Genomic DNA, 21236 nt, shown 5'->3' with positions numbered 1-21236 from the left:
CAAAAGGGTGGTGGGGGGGGTGGTAACGCCCATGGACTTTAATAACACGCCGATTGGACAGATTTTGGCTAAGTAGGCGTGGTTTCGCCTCTTTGCCTTTTATTGATTGGCCTGCCGTGCTACCAAGGCTTCCCCGGTGACTCCCCCAAACAAAAAGGCAAACTGATGAAGATGCTGTTGCTATCCTGAAGAGGAATACACCAAGGCAAAATCAATCATCCGCATAGCTTTTCTCTGAGATGCTGCAGGATGTTGGCTATTTTAAATATGCGGCATGACAGAAACAGATACTTTATGAAGCTTAATTTAAAGTTTTCAAATACACATTTTAGTTAACTCAGAAGGATTATGCATGGGTAAAATGAATTTAACTAAGTAGTGATAGATAATCAAAAGTGGTAACAAGAACCACTAACAAGTATTATAACAATCAGAAACCAGTTCAATAAATGATTACTTAACATTGCAGCTTAAAACCTGAAACTCCATCAATACAGACACAGCAAAGCCTGGTCCAGGCTTTTTTGTTTTTTAGGCCGAGTAATCCAGACAAGGCAATAAACCAGGATCTTCGGGATAACTTCACCTTAGCTGAACTGTTGTTGAGTTCCCGTGAATCCCTTAGGCACTGAAGTGTATGGGTTTGAATTACTCACATCCCCAACCCTCCGGTCTATTACGCCATCACTGTTTTAATACCATAATAAGCAGGTCAGTTTGTTTGCCTTCTCAGCAACTGGAGCCAGAAAACTCATCATTCACCAGTGTAGGTTTACTTCCTCAGCTTGCTATATTTATAATTTAAGGCATACTTTACCAAGGTCATTCTCTACAAATGTTTAGAGAACACGTCTTCACGAATTCTGCTCTTTGCATTATGAATGAAAACCTGGCCATTAGCTCTTACCTTTGTTCCCCTATTAGACACGCAAATGTTAAAACCAATTTTCTAGACCAACACATCCTATAAAAACTGTCAGCAGGAATGCAATGACAAATTGAGATTTTTAATTAATTTAGATTTATAAAAGCGGTCAGATAAATGTACAAATGCAATCCAATGTGTACACGGGATATTTCATTTAAGGGAAGTTCATTTAAAGAAATGACTGCATGTAAAGGCCAAGATTTATAATGAATAGCTATATTAAAGATGTGATTTTACTACCTTTTGCAATTTAAAATGTAGAAAACTAACATTACGTGGCAAGTCTGACGATTGAATAAGATAACTAAATTCTCTAAAAGTCATGCACGCGTCACTCACAAACGGAGCATTTCAACATATCAATTTGTTGTCAGGAAAAGGTCAGCCTTTTAAGTAAATAAGATGGCACAGGAGTGAGACCACAGCAGATGAGGAGGTAGCAATGGTTTTCAGCAGTTGAAATTTAATACTTTGTCCCCCTTTCTCTACAGAAACCCAGGTAAAAAAAATCCCCCACTCTCATAAAATACAACAGCAGCAGTTACCAGTAAAAAAAATGAAATGCAAAAAAGAAAAAAAAGAGAGAGAGAGAAAGCATAGAAGGGAGGGAGAGGGAGGATAGGGACATGATGACGCATTAAAGGAAAATATATTTTCTGTATGTCAGGAGTGAATCCAAAGTTCATCTTAGGACCGGGGTCAGCGGCAACGAGGAATCTGGGAACTTGCTGTTGTGTTCATTCAAAATCGAGGGGAGGAAGAAAAACAATAGAAAAAAGAAAAGAACAAAAATGAGTCAAGTCCAATCCAACTAGGGGAAGGAACCAGCACTCTAAGGCAGGGATTTATTCAGGAAGGGCTTTCTCCCTCTCTGGATGAAAGAAAATCTCACTCCTCTTCGGCCTGTGTGATGCATTTTGTTGTGTAAGTATGTGCAAGTTTGTGTATGCAACAGGTGAACTGGAAGGTGTGTCTGTCATATATATGGTCAACACAGTTGCACCTCTCGCTTGCTGCAAGAGAGGTGGCATTTTTATTTCCTTATTTCTTCATTCATTTTTTTCTCCCAATATCAGTCCAAGACTACCTAGTAGTCATCCAAATCAAAGAACTCATCGTCCTCTCCTTGGTACTCCATGCCCTGGAAATCCACCCTGTACCGCAAGATACCTGAGGAATACAAAACATGAGAGATTAAGTAGTGTGGTATGATGGCAACTTGTTTTGGCTAAACAGTGGCAGGGAAAAACATGAAGTTCTGAAAGTATTAGACTTTAGTATTAGAAGTGCCAAGGTGGTCATTTTGGGGTTACAAAAAAACAAAACAAAACTCTAAAGACAGAAAGATTTCATGACTTTAACTAAAAATGGATTCACTCATCATTTAGGAGTGTGTGGAATAAAAAGATGTACCTACCACATGTCACTTTGACCCCACAGAAATTAATGTAAAATCCACTCACCCTGCCTGGTTGCCTAGCAACATGTATCATTTACACTCATTTTGATATGAAGACTGCATAAGCCAGAGCTGGCTAGATGTCATTGATAGATAAATATAAAGGGGACTGTAGTTGGATAGAAGATGAGGAATTTCTGCCAGGCTGAACAGGTCATGGATGGGATATGGAGCCGGAGAAGTGTGGAATGTGGAGAACCAGGCGGGTTGCTGAACTGAGCAGAGAACCCTGAGTATGGCGATCTACTCGGGCCTAATAAAAAGCGAAGTCCAGAGCAGAATACCTAAAAGAGTCCCAGGCCTGCAGAGCTACAAACTGAGGTGGAACAGTGTGGATGATGGGTAAGACAGATATAGGTGGATTGCGATAAAACTTCACAATAATTAATGAAATTGTGTTTGTTTTATTTCAGCCAACTGTGACGTCAGTTTTACAATGTTCAAATTGTTTCACAATAGTGCTCTTTTTTCTAATAAATGCTTTTGTTTTAACATAACGACCATAACCTGTTACTCAAAATTCCTTTAACTTGTCCATAACAGTTTTCTTCTACAATAATTCAATTATTTAGATGTGTTGGGCATTATATTTTTGTACTATTTGTTTATTACTGAATTCTAAAATATATTTTATGTTTATTACCTATAATTAAATAACCTAAACAATTTGCGTAACTAATAAAACCACTAATAGTTAAATGCTTCCTGTGTCTAAAATTACTTCTAATATAAAATATTATGTGAAAATTAACAACTTAACTACTACTACTTCTTCAAAAAAAAAAAAAACAACAACAGTGCTTTTAGGGGTTCTGGAATGATGGTGTTTCTATTGTGAAAAGCACAAAGTCCTGAAATCCTTTTAAGATCCTCATTAAATGTATTACACCTCTAACCAATTTAAATTGCCACAAGTATCTCTACTTTTTATAGAACTAACAATTCTGCCCCAATTCTCCTATTTTACATGGTGAAGCCCTCTATAATACAAATTTCTACTGGACAACAGTGTCTATACAAGGCCTTACCTGTACCAAGATGAAGCATGAATCAGAATAAGCAGAAGAGGAACTGTTTGTCTTCTCTACTGCTACTATCTTCAAGTGCATAATACATGAATTATACTCAAGTACAATTACTAGATCATCATAACAACCCAATGACGAAATAATCACTGAACCACATATATCAAATATATTCCTAAAATTATTTTGATCAAACATTTAACTGTTATTAAACAACGGTGTGCTCACCCCCAATGCCTCCAAAGCCCTTGACAAACTGGGACCCCTCCTGACTCTTGTCTGTTACTATCTCCAACGTGGCTCCAAATTTCTTGTAGTTGTTCGCAAACCACTCCAGCAGTGGCATGCTCTCAATCAGCTCATGTTCCTGCCCCGTCTAGAAACACAATCAGCGTTAATAAGGCATCACATCACAGGGAATGGGTCCAACTTAACTCCCAGAGATCAGTTCCTCTTCTGCAGCACGTACCTCCTTGTCTGTGAAGTGAGACTTGTCTTTCTCCTGCTCTGGCGTTAAGTACAAAGTCTTCTCATCTGAAGAACAAATGAGAAACTTTAGAACTGTAGGATCACAATTTGAATTCATTTACTGCTTTTTGTCTCAGCTACTGCAGATAACACTGTAGTCGTTCGTTTACCATTCTCTGCTCCATTGCTCTCTGCCCCATGCACACGAAGAACATAACGCATGGTGTCTAAGTTCTCATAAACTATGAGAATCTCCACAGCTCCCATTTCAAGGGCTTTCAGTGTGTCCTCTACACCAAAGCAGTACTTCCCTGTATCCTGACTGATCTCATCAAAGTACCGCCCTGTAAAAACAGAAGAATCATCAGGAAAAAGTTTGAAGGTTTTACCTTTAACAAAAAAAGAAAACCACACACACACACTCACCTATGAGCTTCTTTTCTTGGATGAACTTCACATTCGACAGGACCTCTGCTGAAAGCTCAATAGCCTGGTTGAAACCATTCTCTCCTCCATAGGAGATGTCCACTAGCTTCAGAACCTTGGCCTGTAACCTCTGTAGAAATTAAACAGTCGTGAGTAACTTTAACTTACAGACAGAGTAGGAACCAAATAAACTTGCTGACAAGATAAAGAAAATGGAGAAAGCTACCACAATAAATATGCTGACAATAATGATAGACTATGCTGCTGGTTATATTCCCCAAAGCCTTGGAAAGTCCCTCAAACTCATTAACTGCTAACCAAAGCTTGCAGTAAAGTGTGGGATATGCAGATTTTCATATCTGTCTCTTTCTTTGTTTGTGCAACCACATTCCATTATTGATTGTAAAGACATAAGATTTAGCTATATCAGTGGCTTACTCGCAAATTAAAGAAGGCACTTTCCATTTACAGTATGGCTGCACACATCACGTGCCAAGTTTAAAATAAACTTGCTATGTAACTATTTCATCACTACTACCAAATACCAGTGTTTATTTCTTACAATATTAGATAGTTATTAAATATACATATTTATACAACTCGGAACAAAAACTTTTAAAAGGTCACCAGCCTTCTTTTGGACATCTATTCACTGCAGTGAGAACTTTGTGAAAGAAAAAAAAAAAATGTTGTTTCATTACATCATACTTACTGGATCAAACATGTCAGACTGGCTGAGTTCAGTCTTGAAATCAGCAGAGCCAGCCAAGACCATTCCTGCCACATTAACTTTGTCATTGGACACAAAGAGCTGGACAGCTGTCTCAGCTACTTTTCTCACATAGTTGTGTCTCTTCTCCATTCTCAGTCGAGCAAAACGCAGAGCAGACTGTCCTCCTCTGCCTGAAAGAGCAAAGCAAAGATTAAAAAAAACAACAAATAAACAAAAACAAAACAAACAACGTAAAATGTATTTTCTAAACATTCCAGTTCAGTACCGTGTTTCTTGGGTAGGTCCACAGTGAACTTGTGCAGCACCTCCCTGGTGTTGCCCTGCAGTGTGCCAAAGAGTGCCCCACTACCGTCGATCACAATGAAGCCAAACTTACTGTCATCAGAAAGCAGGGCTGTCAATGCCTGTGTTGGGACGTTAGTGAGGGAAGAATGGATCATAAGAATGTGGAAGACAGAAAGAATAATAAAAAGACCAAGGCGAGGTTTACATACCACAGAGTTTCTCTAAAAGAAACATTTTGCATGTGCATCAAAATACTAAGGAAATTCTCTCACCTCGGTGTGGAACTTGTTGTCGCAGAGGTACAGGGAGGTGTTGATTGGTTTAAAAGGCTCAAAGTCGATATTGACTTTCTTCTCCTTGCCTTCCTCTGTCACAATTGTGCCACAATACACAACCAAGCCATTGGGTGGCACTGGGAAGGGAAGAAAAAAGCCAGAGACCATAAATATTCAAAGGAGGACTGCAGCTGAATGTTTTGAAAGTAAATACATCCTATGTTTTAAGTTGTCTCTTTTTTCAAAAAACCCCCTTGGAACAATTATCGGCTACAATAGCGTTAAATATTACAATAATAAAATGATATGCCAATATGAATTTCTTTTCTGTTGCCCCCAAGAACCACTACCATTTCCCAAAAGAAAATAGGCATTCTTTTAAATGCATACCCTTGTTGTAGAGTTTTAGTCTTTGCTGTACAGAGGTGATGGCCCCGAGAACAGAGAGCCTGTTGACTCGACTCTTAATGTTGGAAGCCGTGCCAAACTCATCAGCCAACATCTTGGCCACTCTTGATATCTGGTCCTTTGGAGGGATGATCAGAGAGATCATGCTGGTGCCATTACTATAGAGAGAGTGAGGATGTAATGTTAGTGCATATAACAGCATTTGTACACAGCCAAGAAGCCATAGAAGTGATGGAATAGACTGAATAACTGACAATTATGCCACTCCTAGGTATGCCATGGTGAAAGTGGCATCTAATATCAAGCCAATATAATAATCAACTTTGATTACGCCAAACCAGTTGAGCCATGTAATATACCTCCAAGATAGCGTAATTGTTTGCTCTAATTTAGTTTTGTAAATACACAGCACTTCTTGGCAAAATATCACCTTGACAAGGTCTGGCAGGTTGAGGGACAAATGGTATGGGCTTTCGGTTACACAGTACACAATCTTTGTCCTTGAAACAAGGACTAAGTTTAAGTCTTGCTACTTTGCATTGTTGTCCTTTCATTTACAACCAATCAACAGATGAATCACAGCAGCACAGGCTGACACTGGACGCGCGCGCGCGCGCACACACACACACACACACACACACACACACCCAGGTAGAAGAGGCTGGATAAATGTAGGGCAAACAGTCAACAGAGTGTGTGACATGGCAGGCAGGGGAGCACAGGACAGCGAATTCTGCGCAACACTAGACGTCAAACTGTCGCAGAGCAAGCTACAAGCCAGTTAAGTAACACCCACATTCACATGCCTTGTTTGATAATTCGAGAGGCACTCAATGACCCTGTCGGCCAACAACTGATCTCGAATTTTTTTTGACCTCACCAGTTTGAAACCAGTAACGCTTTAATGAACCGTCAGGCAGTTCGGCTGCCATGAGGTGACTAACTTAGTGGACTCTAGAGGAAATTAAGATGCTCTGTCGTATGATTTGCGCGTAAAAAGAGCAGACGAACGTCATTTGGACTGTATCACAGCATGTGAAACTGTAACTACAAGCTAGCCGGCCTTCCCTTTCTCGTCAACGTGCTTTTTTTTTTTTTTTGGTTTAAGACACCCATGCCGGCCTCTCTCCAAAGATGACGTCTATTAGCGGTTCTTATTAGCAACAAAACTAGCATCAACCTTACTAGCTTGAACTGAATAAAAATCTGCGGAATGCCAGCTACAACATAAAAACACTGACAAAAACAAAATGTGTTTTGTCCAAAATAAACAATGTTTTCAACTTCCAGGGAGATTAAATACGACATCCGTTAGCGCCTAGCAATTGGCTAACTAGCGACAAGCAAAAGCAACGGTTAGCTAAGTTAGCTATGCTAAGCTAACCACTCCCAAATTCGGCCCCATTTATACCATTTCCAGCTGCTGCGGCGGTATACATTGACACAATCACCCGAACCCTTAAACACAAGTACTGCTGGCCAGACAATTACCTCGAAATGCAACAAAAATGTATTACTTACCCACGGGCAGCTTCCAAACTTTTGATCAGCTTCTTGATTTTCCATATCTCCACGTTCCTATCCGCCGCGCTGGGGTCGTCCGCCATCTTTCTGCTGTGATCGCTTCAGCACCTGAAAGACGTGGAAAAAGAAGAGCTAAACATCTGCGCTGAACCCGCCGGTTAACAAACTGACTATCGTTTACAGTGTTACCGGATAGATTAATTTATCTATCGCGGAACCGTGTACCTCTCCAAACTAGTGGCGCGGTGTCCGTTAAGGCACCTTGCCAGTGCTGGCAGCTGGACTGACCGTAAAGGAAAGACTCTAACCGGGATGTGTCTCTCAATGCAGAGCGCGGGGGAAACCAGGCCTACAGTGTACCAGGCCCTAGCGTCCACCCTGTTCTTATCTAATACGACCTACTTTCCTCGTGTTCCCCTGGAAACAATATGGAAACCAACTGCCAGCTTTTTAGACCCTATGAATATCGGCATATACTGGGTGGTACTTTACCTGCCTCGGACAACGCGGCTCCGCTCCGCTCTCTGTCTGCTGCGCTACGTCAAGTCGGTGGTCCGAGGAATGACGTTGCTTTCCCGACCGGTTTCTCTCTCCTCTACACGCTGCGCGTGGTGCTAACGACGGGGGCTCACATGTGGGAGGTGGTTAGATCGGTGGCGTTCACTTCCTGGAAACCACTTAGAAACCAATGAAATGCCTTAGCTGCCGTGTCAATTGCAGGAATCTCAATAACAATTGGACGGAACCTAAAGAATATCGCCAAAGCTGGTAAGAGGTGGATTATGGGGCTTGTAGTCAAAGTCGTAAAACCCGAAGACTACAGTTGCAGTTTCTAGTTGCCAGTTGAACTTGATTTGCAAAACAAGTTATCTGATTTTGCAAAACTAATATGTCCATACATGACTCTTGTTGTTTAGTTCTAACCATTTGTTATACACTGCCCTCTATTTCCAGGGGCTTAAAAGTAAATGAACATGAACTAATTTTAAATATAAGGATAGTTTTGAATAACTGGATGAACCTATGGACATCACCAAAATGCTTTATTCCGTGCCAAGCCTTTACTCCAGCTTCTTTTAATTGCTGCTTGTTTGTGGGTCTATCTTCCTTTAGTTTTGTCTTCAGTAACTCTTGTTTTCATCTGTTCAAAGATTTTTTATTATTTGTTTATTTATTTATCTTCAAAACTGTGCAGCCTCTTTTAGATGGGAGAAACATTTCATTACTCACCCAAGTGACTTCACTCAGACACTGAATACTGTGAAGTTTGTCTCATGTTATTTGAGGCTGAGTTTATGACGTGCAGTGCATTTCACTGTGTTTATCTAGGCTACGTCGGCTCTTCCACTTTGAGTAAGTACACTATAGGTGTGGGTAATGGCAGACACTATTGTCCTTTAGTATTCACTCTCACTCCCATACGATCCAAAGCTTCAGTTCATTTAATGTTTACAGTTTCAGTCCACTTGGTTCATTTCTTCTAGGTTTCATGAGAAATGTTAGAAAGTTCAGTATATAAGGATGTGGATTTCTTCCTTCATAACAAACCATTAGCATGATAATGTGGGTTCCTTTTTGTATTTGTATTTGTATTTGTGACTTTGATACAGATAAGCAGAGGAGAATGGATGAATTTTTTTAAACCAAATTTGCCTTCTTTGTTCATACTGTTGATTGATGGTGAACAAAACTGATGGAAACCAGATAGCTGTAGTTAAATTAAGTAACAAAAGAAGCAAAGATGTTTGCTTGTGCCTGTGTAATAAATTCTGGCAAGACTGACCAGGTGAGCGGAGGCACGTCTCCTCTGTTCATTATTTCTCAAGTTTTACAGGACTGTAATCCGTCTTCACACTCACTGCAACAGGGCCTGTTACAGAAGCACTCCTGCTGTATTTCTACCTAGTGGAGGAGGGGAGGGAAATTAAGTTTATTTGGGTACTGGCACATTTGGGTATTAGGGGGAATCAGATGGGAGCTGCTTTGGCCAAAGAGTCACTTAAATGAGACAAGGTGGAGGTGGCATTTTGTAAACTGGAAGTAAATGCACTAATATTATTAAAAAACTAAAAAGAAATGGCAGCACAGGTGGGACACAGGGACAAAAACAGTATTCAGGAAAAATGATCAATTCAAGACAATAAGGAGAAACAGAAGGGAAGGAATCATATTTTCTGGGTTAACAATGGGTCATAGGATTAAACTCAACTATTTAGCTTGTAGAAAAACATAATACAGGGCAGTATAGAAAATGGCAACACAGGGGAAACATGTTTTATTGCAGTGTGGTGGCTACAGAGGAGTTGTTATACTAAGGTACAAAAGCAAGAGAGTGCAAGAGGTTTTTCCAATCAAAAGTAAATGTTATGCTTAAAATATCCCTACCTGTCAGTGTCAGTGGCAGCTGAACTTCATTTGACCATGGCCTGCAATGACTTTGCCAAATTCTTCACAGACAAAATCCAAAAGATTGGACAAGCAATTGGTACATCAACAGCAGATTCAGGATATGTACTGTGTCCACCGAAAAACAGTTTAAACACCATGAAACAGTTTCACCCTATTAACAGCAAGGACCTGGAGGACATTTTACGTCAACTGAACTCCTCCTCCTGCTGTTTAGATGTCCTGCCAACAGGTTTTTTCAAAAAGGTCTCAAAGACTTTGGCGTCAGACCTGTTACAGATCGTCAACCTTTCTTTAATTTCAGGTGTGTTTCCAGAATCACTAAAAACTGCTGTAATTAAACCTCTACTGAAAAAGGACAATCTTGACAAGACACAAATGAACAACTACAGGCCGATCTCAAATCTTCAAATTTTGAGTAAGACCATTGAAAAAGCAGTTTCTCAACAGCTTAATTACTTCTTAACACAGAATAACTGCTTTGATGCCTTCCAGTCAGGTTTTAGACAGAACCACAGCACTGAGACTGCTCTGACCAAAGTGTTTAATGACATATGTCTGAATACAGACAGTGGAAAAATGTCAATCTTAGTTTTACTGGATCTCAGTGCTGCATTTGATACAAGAAGAACAAAATAAACTATCACAGCTATGCAGATGACACACAGATATATATCACAATGTCACCAGGAGACTGAGGCCCTGTACAGGCTCTTGGTAAATGCATTGAGAAAATTAATGACTGGTTGTGCCACAATTTTCTCCAGCTAAACAAAAACAAAACTGAAGTAATAGTCTTTGGAGCCAAAGAAAAACGATTACAGGTCACCAGAGAACTTCAATCTATACACCTAAAAACCACCAACCAGGTGAGAAATTTGGGTGTAGTGATGGATGCAGACCTAAACTTAGAAAAACACATTAAGACAATAACAAAGTCAGCCTACCATCATCTCAAGAATATTTCAAGGATAAAAGATCTGATGTCTCAACAGGACCTGGAAAAACTAATCCATGCTTTCATCTTTAGTAGGCTTGATTATTGTAACAGCATCTTTACAGGTCTACCTAAAAAATCAGTCAGACAACTACAGCTTATTCAGAACTCTGCTGCTTGAGTCCTTACTACGACCAAAAAAGTGGACCACATCAGTCCAGCTCTGAGGTCTTTACACTGGCTGCCTGCCCGTCAGAGGATAGACTTTAAAGTTCTAATGCTGGTCTATAAAGTTCTGAATGGTTTAGGACATCAGTGACCTCCTGACCCAGTATAAACCTTCCAGATCCCTCAGGTCATCTGGATCCGGTATTTTATCAGTTCCCAGAGTCAGAACCAGACATGGAGAAGCTGCATTCATCTTTTATGCTCCATATATCTGGAACAAACTTCGAGAAGGCCTCCGATCAGCTGAAACACTCAGTTTATTTAAATCCAGGTTGAAGACTCACCTGTTCTCAGCTGCATTTGAATAAAGTACCAAATCCACACTGTTTTACTTTTAAGCTTAAATTCTAAAACTTACATTTTAACTACTGATTTTATCTACTGTTCCTTTCTTCTTCTTTTTTTCCCATTTTAAATGTCTCTGTAAAGCACTTTGAATCACCTTGTTGTTGAATTGTGCTATATAAATAAACTTGCCTTGCCTTGCCTTGTGATAGACAAGTCAATGATAGATTTTCTCATCTTCTCAGCCAAATGCAAATGGTGATGGTCAAACCACTCAGACTAAAGCTTCGTAGTGGGACTTTACCAGCTAATGGTTGATGTATTGATGGCTAGCTCTATCTTTTACAAACAGTATGTGGCTCCTTCTCTCTCCTTACTAACCTGTTTGCACAGAAATGGTGACACGCGCACTTTGTATAGCAGGTGGATAACTGCATTGAGTGATTTACCCTCTGGCTAGTTACTTCAAGACCAGAATTAACAGTGGCTGTTTTTAGTTTACCAGCATTTGCCACATCTGTAAGTGTCCACTTGGTTTCGAATAATGTGAATTTTATCAACAGATGGTGGGTGTAAAGCTCTGTGTGGACATCGGTGCATCAGTCATTCAGGCTGACTTTAAGCATAGAACAGGGATAAGGACATGTCTATGGTATCTGCAACTGCCCATGTCCAGCACCAGATATAATCCTCACCCTGTTTTGCTTCCAGTTATGGTTAAAAAACAAAACCTTTGAATCCAGAGTGGCCACTGCACACTGGTGCGAAACAACAGCGACCCCCTTGTCCGGTAAAGTAGTCTACATATTGCAACTTTAACCATAATCATTAGGTTTTACCAGTCAGAAAATTACATAACAACCTACCACTTAACCTACATTTATCTCTCCGACTGGGGTGTTTAAAGGATAGGATAGATTTTCAACTAAAACCTTATAATCAAATGTTTCCTTTGCTAAGCACAAGAGTTCTGATGACTTTAGGTTTGAAGAATTGTATTTGGAGTTAACAAAAAAGAACAAATGTACTCTTCAGCTGGGCTTTTTTATCCTGAAACTCTTACTATATACTGCCACTGTATTCTACTTACAGCAGTCCTTTGACTTTTAATTGCATTTTATAAGGCCAACACTCGAAAATGAACAAAAACAATTACATTTTTATTCACTTTCTTCTACAATGCTTAATATCATGATTCAGATGGTAGTTTATGATTTGACACCGCATATACTCCATAACAAGACTGTCCATACATGCTGTTTATCAGTGTTTAATTAAGTCACTTTGGTAAGTACATAGGTAATACAGTTAATGAACATCAAAAGTCTTTTCATTGTCTTCTGTCCTAGTGTTGATACTCATCAACCAGATATTACGTTTAACTGCCACTTTGGCTTAAGATGGCTCCCTCAGCAATTTTGCAGCAATGCTGTCCCATATGGATAATGACCCATATAGGTAATGACACCCATTACGTGCACCAGAGAGAGATTGGCTTTCAGTTAGCATGAGTGGTAGTACAGAACTGTTTTTCCAAATAATATCATTAAAAAAATGGTGTGTCAAGTCAGTCACCTGATCTGTTTCTGCCATTTTGGTTGATGACGCAGGTGTAGGCTACTGGGTGAGCTATGTGTAAGCCTAAAATTGTAGTGTGAATGCAGAGTAACCATTGTGTGGTTAGGTCAAGTCAATGATTATTCACTGAGCCCAGCAGGTTCATATTCATGTGTGCATGTGTCTGTGTGTGTGTTAAAATATGTTCTACAACAAATTCTACAATCAATATATTGCATGTATTGTAGCAGTAATCCAATCTGTATAGTCCAGTAGGATAAATGAGATGATTTCTCACTGTGACATCATCACTATTGTTCTAAAAAGACCATGTATTTACAAACAATATATATGAAAACTGAGCGGCAATAAAAGTCTCGAAGAAATCCTAAATGACATATATATAAATTGTCATGGTCCTGGGTCATGCGACCCAGTGTTTTTGAGTTTCATGTTAATTTGTTATTTCATCTGTATTCCAGTTTCTTTTCACTTATCTAGTTATTCGGTCAGGCCTAGTTTGCAGTTTAGTTCATGGTGTATCAGGTTCCCCTTGTGTCATGTCTAGTTTCCTTCTTTCCTGTTTTATTTTGTAAAAGGTCTTGTGTTCTGTGTTCATGTGCTTAGTTGTACTCTCCCCTGTCCTGTCATTAGGTTCATGTATGTCAGCTGTTTGCCCTTGTGTGTTTCCTCTTCCCCTAATCACCTCCTGTGTATTTAAGTCCTCTGTTTCAGTGTGTCGTTGTCAGGTCGTCTGTTTTCCTCGCCATAGTCACGGTCACTGTCTTAGTTAGCTTTCATAGTTTGTTCCCAGTTTAGGTTTCTGTTTAGTTATTGCTCTTGTGCTGCTCTCGTTCTTGTTTGCTTTATTCGTGTTCATCAGCCACAATAAAAGGCTCGCTTTTTGTTTAAGTTCACTCCCGTCTCCTCACTTGTGTTCGCACCTGGGTCCACCACACCCTCCTCCGCACGGTCTGTCTCCACAAACCGTGACATAAATATGCTTAATAGATGCAGGATAGTTAATCTGAGATTTTTCCTTCATCAGTACAAGATCTACACAGAAAAAAAAACATAAATAGAAGTTAAGAAATACTCAAGCCTAAACAGATTTAGACCACTAGATGACAGCATTGGTTAAATAAATGGCTTCCACACCGTCTTACTTATTCCTTTTAACTGGTGAACTACATGGGATCATTAGAGCTTCTGTTTCTTTGCATTACTCAGCGGGATGAGGTCAGGTTTTGTTGTGTGTTTGTATTATCAATGTGGCATGCAATTTGTTAGACGTTATTAGGTTGCCATATGGTGGATGTTATTCAGCGTCTTTAGTGAATTGTGACTGTTTCTATCCGATCAAACATCTGTTTGTGCTTCAAATAACAAGCTCAAGGATGATCCCTTCAGTATTACTCTCTTGGGAGCTTGGAGAGTGGGAGGAGGTTTGTGGTGTTTCCGACATCATTTGGCACCCTCTGGATGGCAACATCATGGAGAAAGTGTGATAAAGCAGTTTGCGCAACTGACTGCCTCTAAAATTGTCCAGCTCTGGTATCAGTGCCAATTCATCACCATCTGTCGACCATCAGAGCTGTAATGATCTGTCACTTGGAAATGGATGGTGCTTGCTGTGCTGTGAATGGGAGCTCTCCTGGCCAGGCAAGCTAGTCCTTATTTCACCTGGTCATCAGATATGAGCATTATGAGGAGATGAGATGAGGACAGAAGGCTGACAGGTTGTTGATTCCCTATATTTTAGCTAAAGTGTTTAAAAATTAGATTTTTAAAATCATGATAATAGTGGCAAATTCAGGTTTTAAAACATTTTTTTCTCCTGTGCTCTCCTTTTCCAGGGTTTATGATTGGGTTTTACCAGTCAGAAAGTTACATCATGACACACGTTCCAATGTTTTAATGATTCTAATTCTGTTTCATATTTTTAAATCATAAGTTTGTATTTCTGATTTTCAGGGATGTGGAAAGCACCATACTGACTAAAAGTAAACAAACATTTCAAAGACATGTTGTTTGTAGTTATTTTAATGATTTCATTATTCAGTGAAATCATTGAAAGATAAATCAACAGCCAACAACATATCATGTTATGGGAACAGTTAATTTTACTTGGTTTTCAGTGTATTTCATAAAAGAACAAAGTGGAAGCAAGTACTGCAAGTACCATAAGCACAGATACGCAGAGAATAACTTACTGTATGAAAGCAATGTGCAAAAATATTTATTTATTTTATGCATTGCTTTACAGACTGCAGTGCATTACAGTCTTCTTCCTCTTTTGGTTGCTCCCTTTAAGGGTCACAACGGTGGATCATTTGCCTCTATATCACTACATCCATGAATCTTCTCTGTTATCTTCCTCTTTTCCTCCTGCCTGGCAGCTGCCTATTCAGCATCCTTCTTCATCACTCCTGTTCCCTTCACCTACATGTCGATTGAAGTCTCTGTTGATTTCCACCACTTCATCCAACTTATTTCAAAATTCCTTTTTTTCCTAACTGATATCCAACTTGTGGGTCATGCATACTGACAACATTCAACATCATGTCTTTGATTTCCAGACTCCATTTATGTAGGCTTGGGAATGGCACCAAGAGTTCACTGGCTTGTGCGCCCCCCTGTGGCTGTGTTGTACAGTGGACTACACAAAGTAATATGATCAATAATTATGCTAATTTTCACAGTGTTAAATATTAAGCATAATAAATTTAGGGGAAAAATATATTTTTTCTTTTTTTACTGTATTACTGAATTTACTTTAAGTATATAGATAAATTTACAATTTGCTTTGCTGTCTTTTCTGACATTTCATCAGGTTTTATATCCAGATTCTGAATGAAGAATTTGTTCTCTCTTAAATAAATCAGACAACACTGTATGTAGTTTTAATGTTGTAAATTAAAACCAATAGTTGACGCTTAAAGCAAAGTGGTTAATGAGTCTTTCTGCCCTCGGATACTCGGATATTTTTCACATAGAGCCAGAGAGTTCCAGGACATTATAACATTTAAGGTAATGTATTTACAGCAAGCTTTACCCTATGCAGGTAATAATGTAATCAAGGGAAAGAGTGACAGTCTGTGTTGTCATAGTTACATCTGTGTATGTACTAGTGACCTATAGTTACCAGTGTAAGTACAAGTCTGGATAGGTTACAGTCATGGTAAAAGAATGCAAATCATCTGTCATTTTTACATATTAGGATTTAATATGTTTTACACTTTAGGACTTAATACAAAAAAATCATCTAGTGCTTAGCATGTCTTAAAATCAACTTCAGATAAGCAACACCACATGACATTTTACAGTGTGTCAATATTTATTTAACAAAATCTAAGCCAAAATGCAGAAGCAGTGTGTGGAATCTAAACATACCTGATATTATACAATAGCTTGTATAACTATTTTTTTACCAGCAATAACTTGAAGTAATCATTTACCTCATGACTTTATCAGTCTCTCACATCACTGTAGAAGAAATTTGTTTGTTACACCAAGCTTTAGCTCTTGAACAGATATTCCTGGCCTTACATTTGACTATAGAATACTTTGGAATACAAAAGAGTTCATGGTCACCTGACTGGCTGCAGGTTCTGTGGCTGTAAAAAAAACAAAAAACAAAACAAAAAAAAAACACTCAGATCATCACTCCTCCACTACTGTGTTTGACAGCTGGACTGAGGCGTTTGTGCTGATATGGTGTTTGGTTTATCATGCTATGCATTATGGCCAAATATCTCTACTTGGGTCTGATCTGTCCAAAGGATGTAGTTCTTGAATGTGATATATTGCACTGCAACATGCAGGGTGAATTTGCTGGTGCATACACTCCTGGGAAGAGTGGCAGCTGTCCTAAATGTTTTTCCACTTGCGAATAACCTTTCTCATTGCAGCATGATGAACTATAAACTGTTAAGAAAAACGCCTTATAACCTTTCCCAGATTGATGGACCTCAAGATAATTTCTGATGTCTTTCCTCCTTGGTATTGTGTTAACACACTTTATGAAAGCAGAAAGTTTTGCAGTTTGCAGATTTTGATCATTCTAAACTCACATTTGCTAATGACTAATCAGTAAAGTGCATCTGATTAGCAGCACCTGGCTTCTACTTACCATCTGAAGTCCTTGGAAGCAGTATGGGTGTACTTAGTTTTTCGCACAATGCTTCTGTATTTTTGCTTAGATATTTAAATAAATGTGACACAGCAATGTCATATGCTGGGTGTGATCTGAGGTTTTATTCACCTAATTTTGAGGAGCAGATGACTTTCAATTATGTCCTGATACATAAAACCTTAGAAATGAAAAGGGGTGTACTTTCTTTTTACCAGGACTGCGTCCTAAAACAGATGCAGCCAGGTTTATTGTGGCTTTATTTCCCATCTGTGGCCATCTGCTTAAGTTGAGTTGAAGGGAAGGTGGGATGAGGGACTCTCAGTGGTACTAAAGGACACAGACTTGCTTGTCATCTTTAAAAGATGTGAGTGGGGTGCAAATACAGTAGGAGTGGGGATGCATCAAAATCAGGCTTTTACATAATCAGACTTAAAAGAAACTTCTAAAAGCATAAAACAAATCAAAGCACTGTGACACCTGTTTCTGTGACTCTTGTAACCTTCCTGTCACTGAAATGTAAAAGAGTTGATGCTTCTCCACCCATAAAAACATTTGCTCCTCCACTGAGTGCATTGCAGCTCACAACAGACAGAAACCTCTGAACTCTTCACAGGGAATTAAGCAGCACTTATTCTCTGCTGACTAGCTAATCTGTGGCTCAGTATGTGTCTGTCTCTCAGGCTCTCTTTCTCTGTTCTCCATAGTGAAAGAGAGGATCATGATCATCGGCACTTCAATAGCTTGCTTATGACTTAAACCAATCTTCTTAGGAAGAGCTGCATGGGTATGCGGATATATGTTGGTGTCTGCCAGCCATCTGCTGTGCCTCTGAGTTTCTGGTTCTGAGACAAGCGCAAAGATTTGGGATTGCAATACAAGGGGTGTTTGGGTGCAAGTATGTCTTTTCTGGTCTTGCAAATCTCTGAGTTGACATTTTTGTCACATCCTTGGCTCTCTTACATTCCACCAAAGAGGCAGAAGGAGATTTACGGATCTGCATTCTCATATTAAGTGGATTAATCGGGAATGGAAACTCAAGGTTGTCATAAATATAAATGAGGTCTTTTGAGGCATAGGACAAGACATGCTTCATGTCCACACAATGTAGGCTATTAGGAGTTTATCAGCGCAGTGAATTAAGACCAATAACCTCAATTTAGAGGCCAGGACACTCAGTCAGTCTTAATGATGCATTGGGAAGGGGTTAAGCCCAAAGGTAATATGGACCAGCTGGCCTCCCTAAACCACTCACTGACCCAGGGCATAATCCAATAGTCTTTCACACCTCAGGGAGTGAGAATTTTGGTTTGTTTTGTCGTTTAAGTTAGACTCTTATTTTTTGTTTTTATAATGTAAACTGATAAATATTAAAGGAAGCTGGAATAGCTAGAGCAAACAAAAGCTTGGATAGTATTCCCAAAGGAGGGATTAACAGGTCCTCTCATAAATTTTTCAGCTTTTCTGCAGTCTGATGGTATATCGATGTGTACCAGCAATATAACCTTCGAAAATTGAATATACTCATGTGAACATTCATTGAAATACATATTAGTGGCTGCAGACACGCACCAAATGCAGCTATTTTGGAACATCTATTGCATAAATATCTGCTGTTCAAAAGAAATATCACAGCAATTTGTATATATACCAAGATTTCTTGATGCCTTAGTACAATAAATAAAGAGTGAAATTATTTTGAATTGTTATTTTAACATTTGTGATCCATGCACACAACAAAGATAACCATTTTTATCTATTGTAACAGCATTCCTGGTTGTTGCAGAGAGTCAAGGCCTGGTTCTAACGCCCCAGGAAAATCAAGTTTTCATGTCAGTGAGTTTGGTACATACAGTAATCCATGCCCTCACTCATGCAGTGCAGCTTTAAACCAGTCTGAAATCATTATACTGGAGCCACCACCATGACAACCTCACAGATAGACTGATAGGGAATGGAAGATGGGGGGAGGGGATGAAACAGGGCAGAAAGATGGTGGAAAATTGATTTTCTTTGAGCTGCATTAATCAAATTGACTAGAGAAAAGGCATTATCAGTTCAAAGGATTTAATATAGTGCATTAAATGAAGACAAAGGCGTGTCTCATGAGGCAAACTTACTTTGAAAGATGATAATGGGAATGATCAAAAGTGGATGTCGTTTGGGTAACATGAACACATCTTAGTATCAGATTGGTACAAATCTTGCCTAAAATATTCCTCACATTCATTGTATCATAAAAGAAAAGATATGTATCATTTTGTATTGTAGCTGATGTGCAGTGGCCCTGGTCAGGGTCATCTCTTTGTGCAGCTCTGACCTGCTTCCAGACACTTACTGTTTTGAGCCTCAGTGGAAATCCCAGTCTGCTCACTTCAATGTCAAATAAAGGTGAACATCACCAAAGATCCCATAATATATTATCATGATATTTAATGAGGACATGAAACGCTACACATATAAAGGCTAACTTGCATCATGGATCCCTGCTCTCAAAACCTGACATAGCTGTAACACTGTCTGTGAAGCTGGACTTAAGAAATAAGTGTCACGGCGGGGTGCATCGGTGTGTTTGTTATGAGACCCAGAAGCAGAGGCAGAGAGAGTAGTTGCAGGTGTTAACAAAAAGCGAGCCTTTATTTGGCTGTAAGCAATAGCAGAACATGGAACTAAGAAACAAAGAAGACTGAGAACGCTGAGTAAACTAAGGGCTATGAAACTCAGTGAAAACACCATAAAGAAACTATGAACACTAGGCAAGGCAAGGCAAGGCAAGTTTATTTATATAGCACAATTCAACAACAAGGTGATTCAAAGTGCTTTACAGAGACATTAAAAACAAAAACAAATAAAAAGCATGATTTAAATTTGATTAAAACAACAAACAAACAAACAAACAAAACAGTATATAAAATCAAGTATCAAAACAGTAGATAAAATCAGAACAGTAGATAAAATCAGTAGTTAAAAAGTAGGTTTCGAAATTTAAACTTAAGTGTGGATTTGGTGCTTTATTCAAATGCAGCTGAGAATAGGTGAGTCTTCAACTAGGATTTAAATAAACTGAGTGTTTCAGCTGATCTGAGGCTTTCTGGGAGTTTGTTCCAGATATAAGGAGCATAAAAGCTGAATGCAGCTTCTCCGTGTCTGGTTCTGACTCTGGGGACTGATAACAGACCGGATCCAGATGACCTGAGGGATCTGGAAGGTTTATACTGGGTCAGGAGGTCACTGATGTATTTCGGTCCTAAACCATTCAGAGCTTTATAGACCAGCATCAGAACTTTAAAGTCTATCCTCTGACGGGCAGGCAGCCAGTGTAAAGACCTCAGAGCTGGACTGATGTGGTCCACTTTTTTGGTCTTAGTGAGGACTCTAGCAGCAGAGTTCTGAATGAGCTGTAGTTGTCTGATTGATTTTTTAGGTAGACCTGTAAAGATGCTGTTACAGTAATCAAGCCTACTAAAGATGAATGCATGGACTAGTTTTTCCAGGTCCTGTTGAGACATCAGATCTTTTATCCTTGAAATATTCTTGAGGTGATAGTAAGCTGATTTTGTTATTGTCTTAATGTGTTTTTCTAAGTTTAGGTCTGCATCCATCACTACACCCAAATTTCTTGCCTGGTTTGTGGTTTTTAGGTGTATAGATTGAAGTTCTCTGGTGACCTGTAATCGTTTTTCTTTGGCTCCAAAGACTATTACTTCAGTTTTATTTTTGTTTAGCTGGAGAAAATTGTGGCACAACCAGTCATTAATTTCCTCAATGCATTTACCAAGAGCCTGTACAGGGCCTCGGTCTCCTGGTGACATTGTGATATATATTTGTGTGTCATCTGCGTAGCTATGATAGTTTATTTTGTTGTTCTTTATAATCTGTGCCAGTGGGAGCATGTAAATGTTAAACAGAAGGGGTCCCAAGATGGAACCTTGGGGAACTCCACATGTGATACTTGTCTGCTCAGATGTGAAGTTACCTATTGATACAAAGTATTTCCTGTTTTCTAAGTATTTTTTGAACCAGTTTAGTACGGTTCCTGAAAGACCTGCCCAGTTCTCCAGTCGTTTGAGTAATATGTTGTGGTCAACTGTATCAAATGCTGCACTGAGATCCAGTAAAACTAAGACTGACATTGTTCCACTGTCTGTGTTCAGACATAT

At 39.2% G+C, this 21236-nt stretch overlaps 1 protein-coding gene across 1 annotated transcript; it reads right to left on the bottom strand.

Annotated features, from left to right (window-relative positions):
• Positions 1–1360: 1360 nt before the first annotated feature.
• On the bottom strand, positions 1361–8187 carry etf1a (eukaryotic translation termination factor 1a). Its single transcript, XM_031759811.2, has 11 exons — positions 8024–8187; positions 7529–7639; positions 5990–6165; positions 5597–5736; positions 5305–5443; positions 5019–5209; positions 4307–4436; positions 4051–4224; positions 3882–3946; positions 3641–3788; positions 1361–2098 (listed from the first exon to the last, which is right to left on the bottom strand). The coding sequence occupies exons 2-11, from the start codon at positions 7612–7614 to the stop codon at positions 2016–2018; spliced, it is 1332 nt and encodes a 443-aa protein (XP_031615671.1). The 5' UTR covers positions 7615–7639; positions 8024–8187; the 3' UTR covers positions 1361–2015.
• Between the last annotated feature and the right edge of the window lie 13049 nt (positions 8188–21236).

The sequence above is a fragment of the Oreochromis aureus genome, linkage group 2, assembly GCF_013358895.1.
Source record: "Oreochromis aureus strain Israel breed Guangdong linkage group 2, ZZ_aureus, whole genome shotgun sequence".
NCBI classification, from domain to species: domain Eukaryota; kingdom Metazoa; phylum Chordata; class Actinopteri; order Cichliformes; family Cichlidae; genus Oreochromis; species Oreochromis aureus.
The sequence above is the reverse complement of the archived record's forward strand: the minus strand, read 5'-3'. Positions and strand labels throughout refer to the sequence as shown.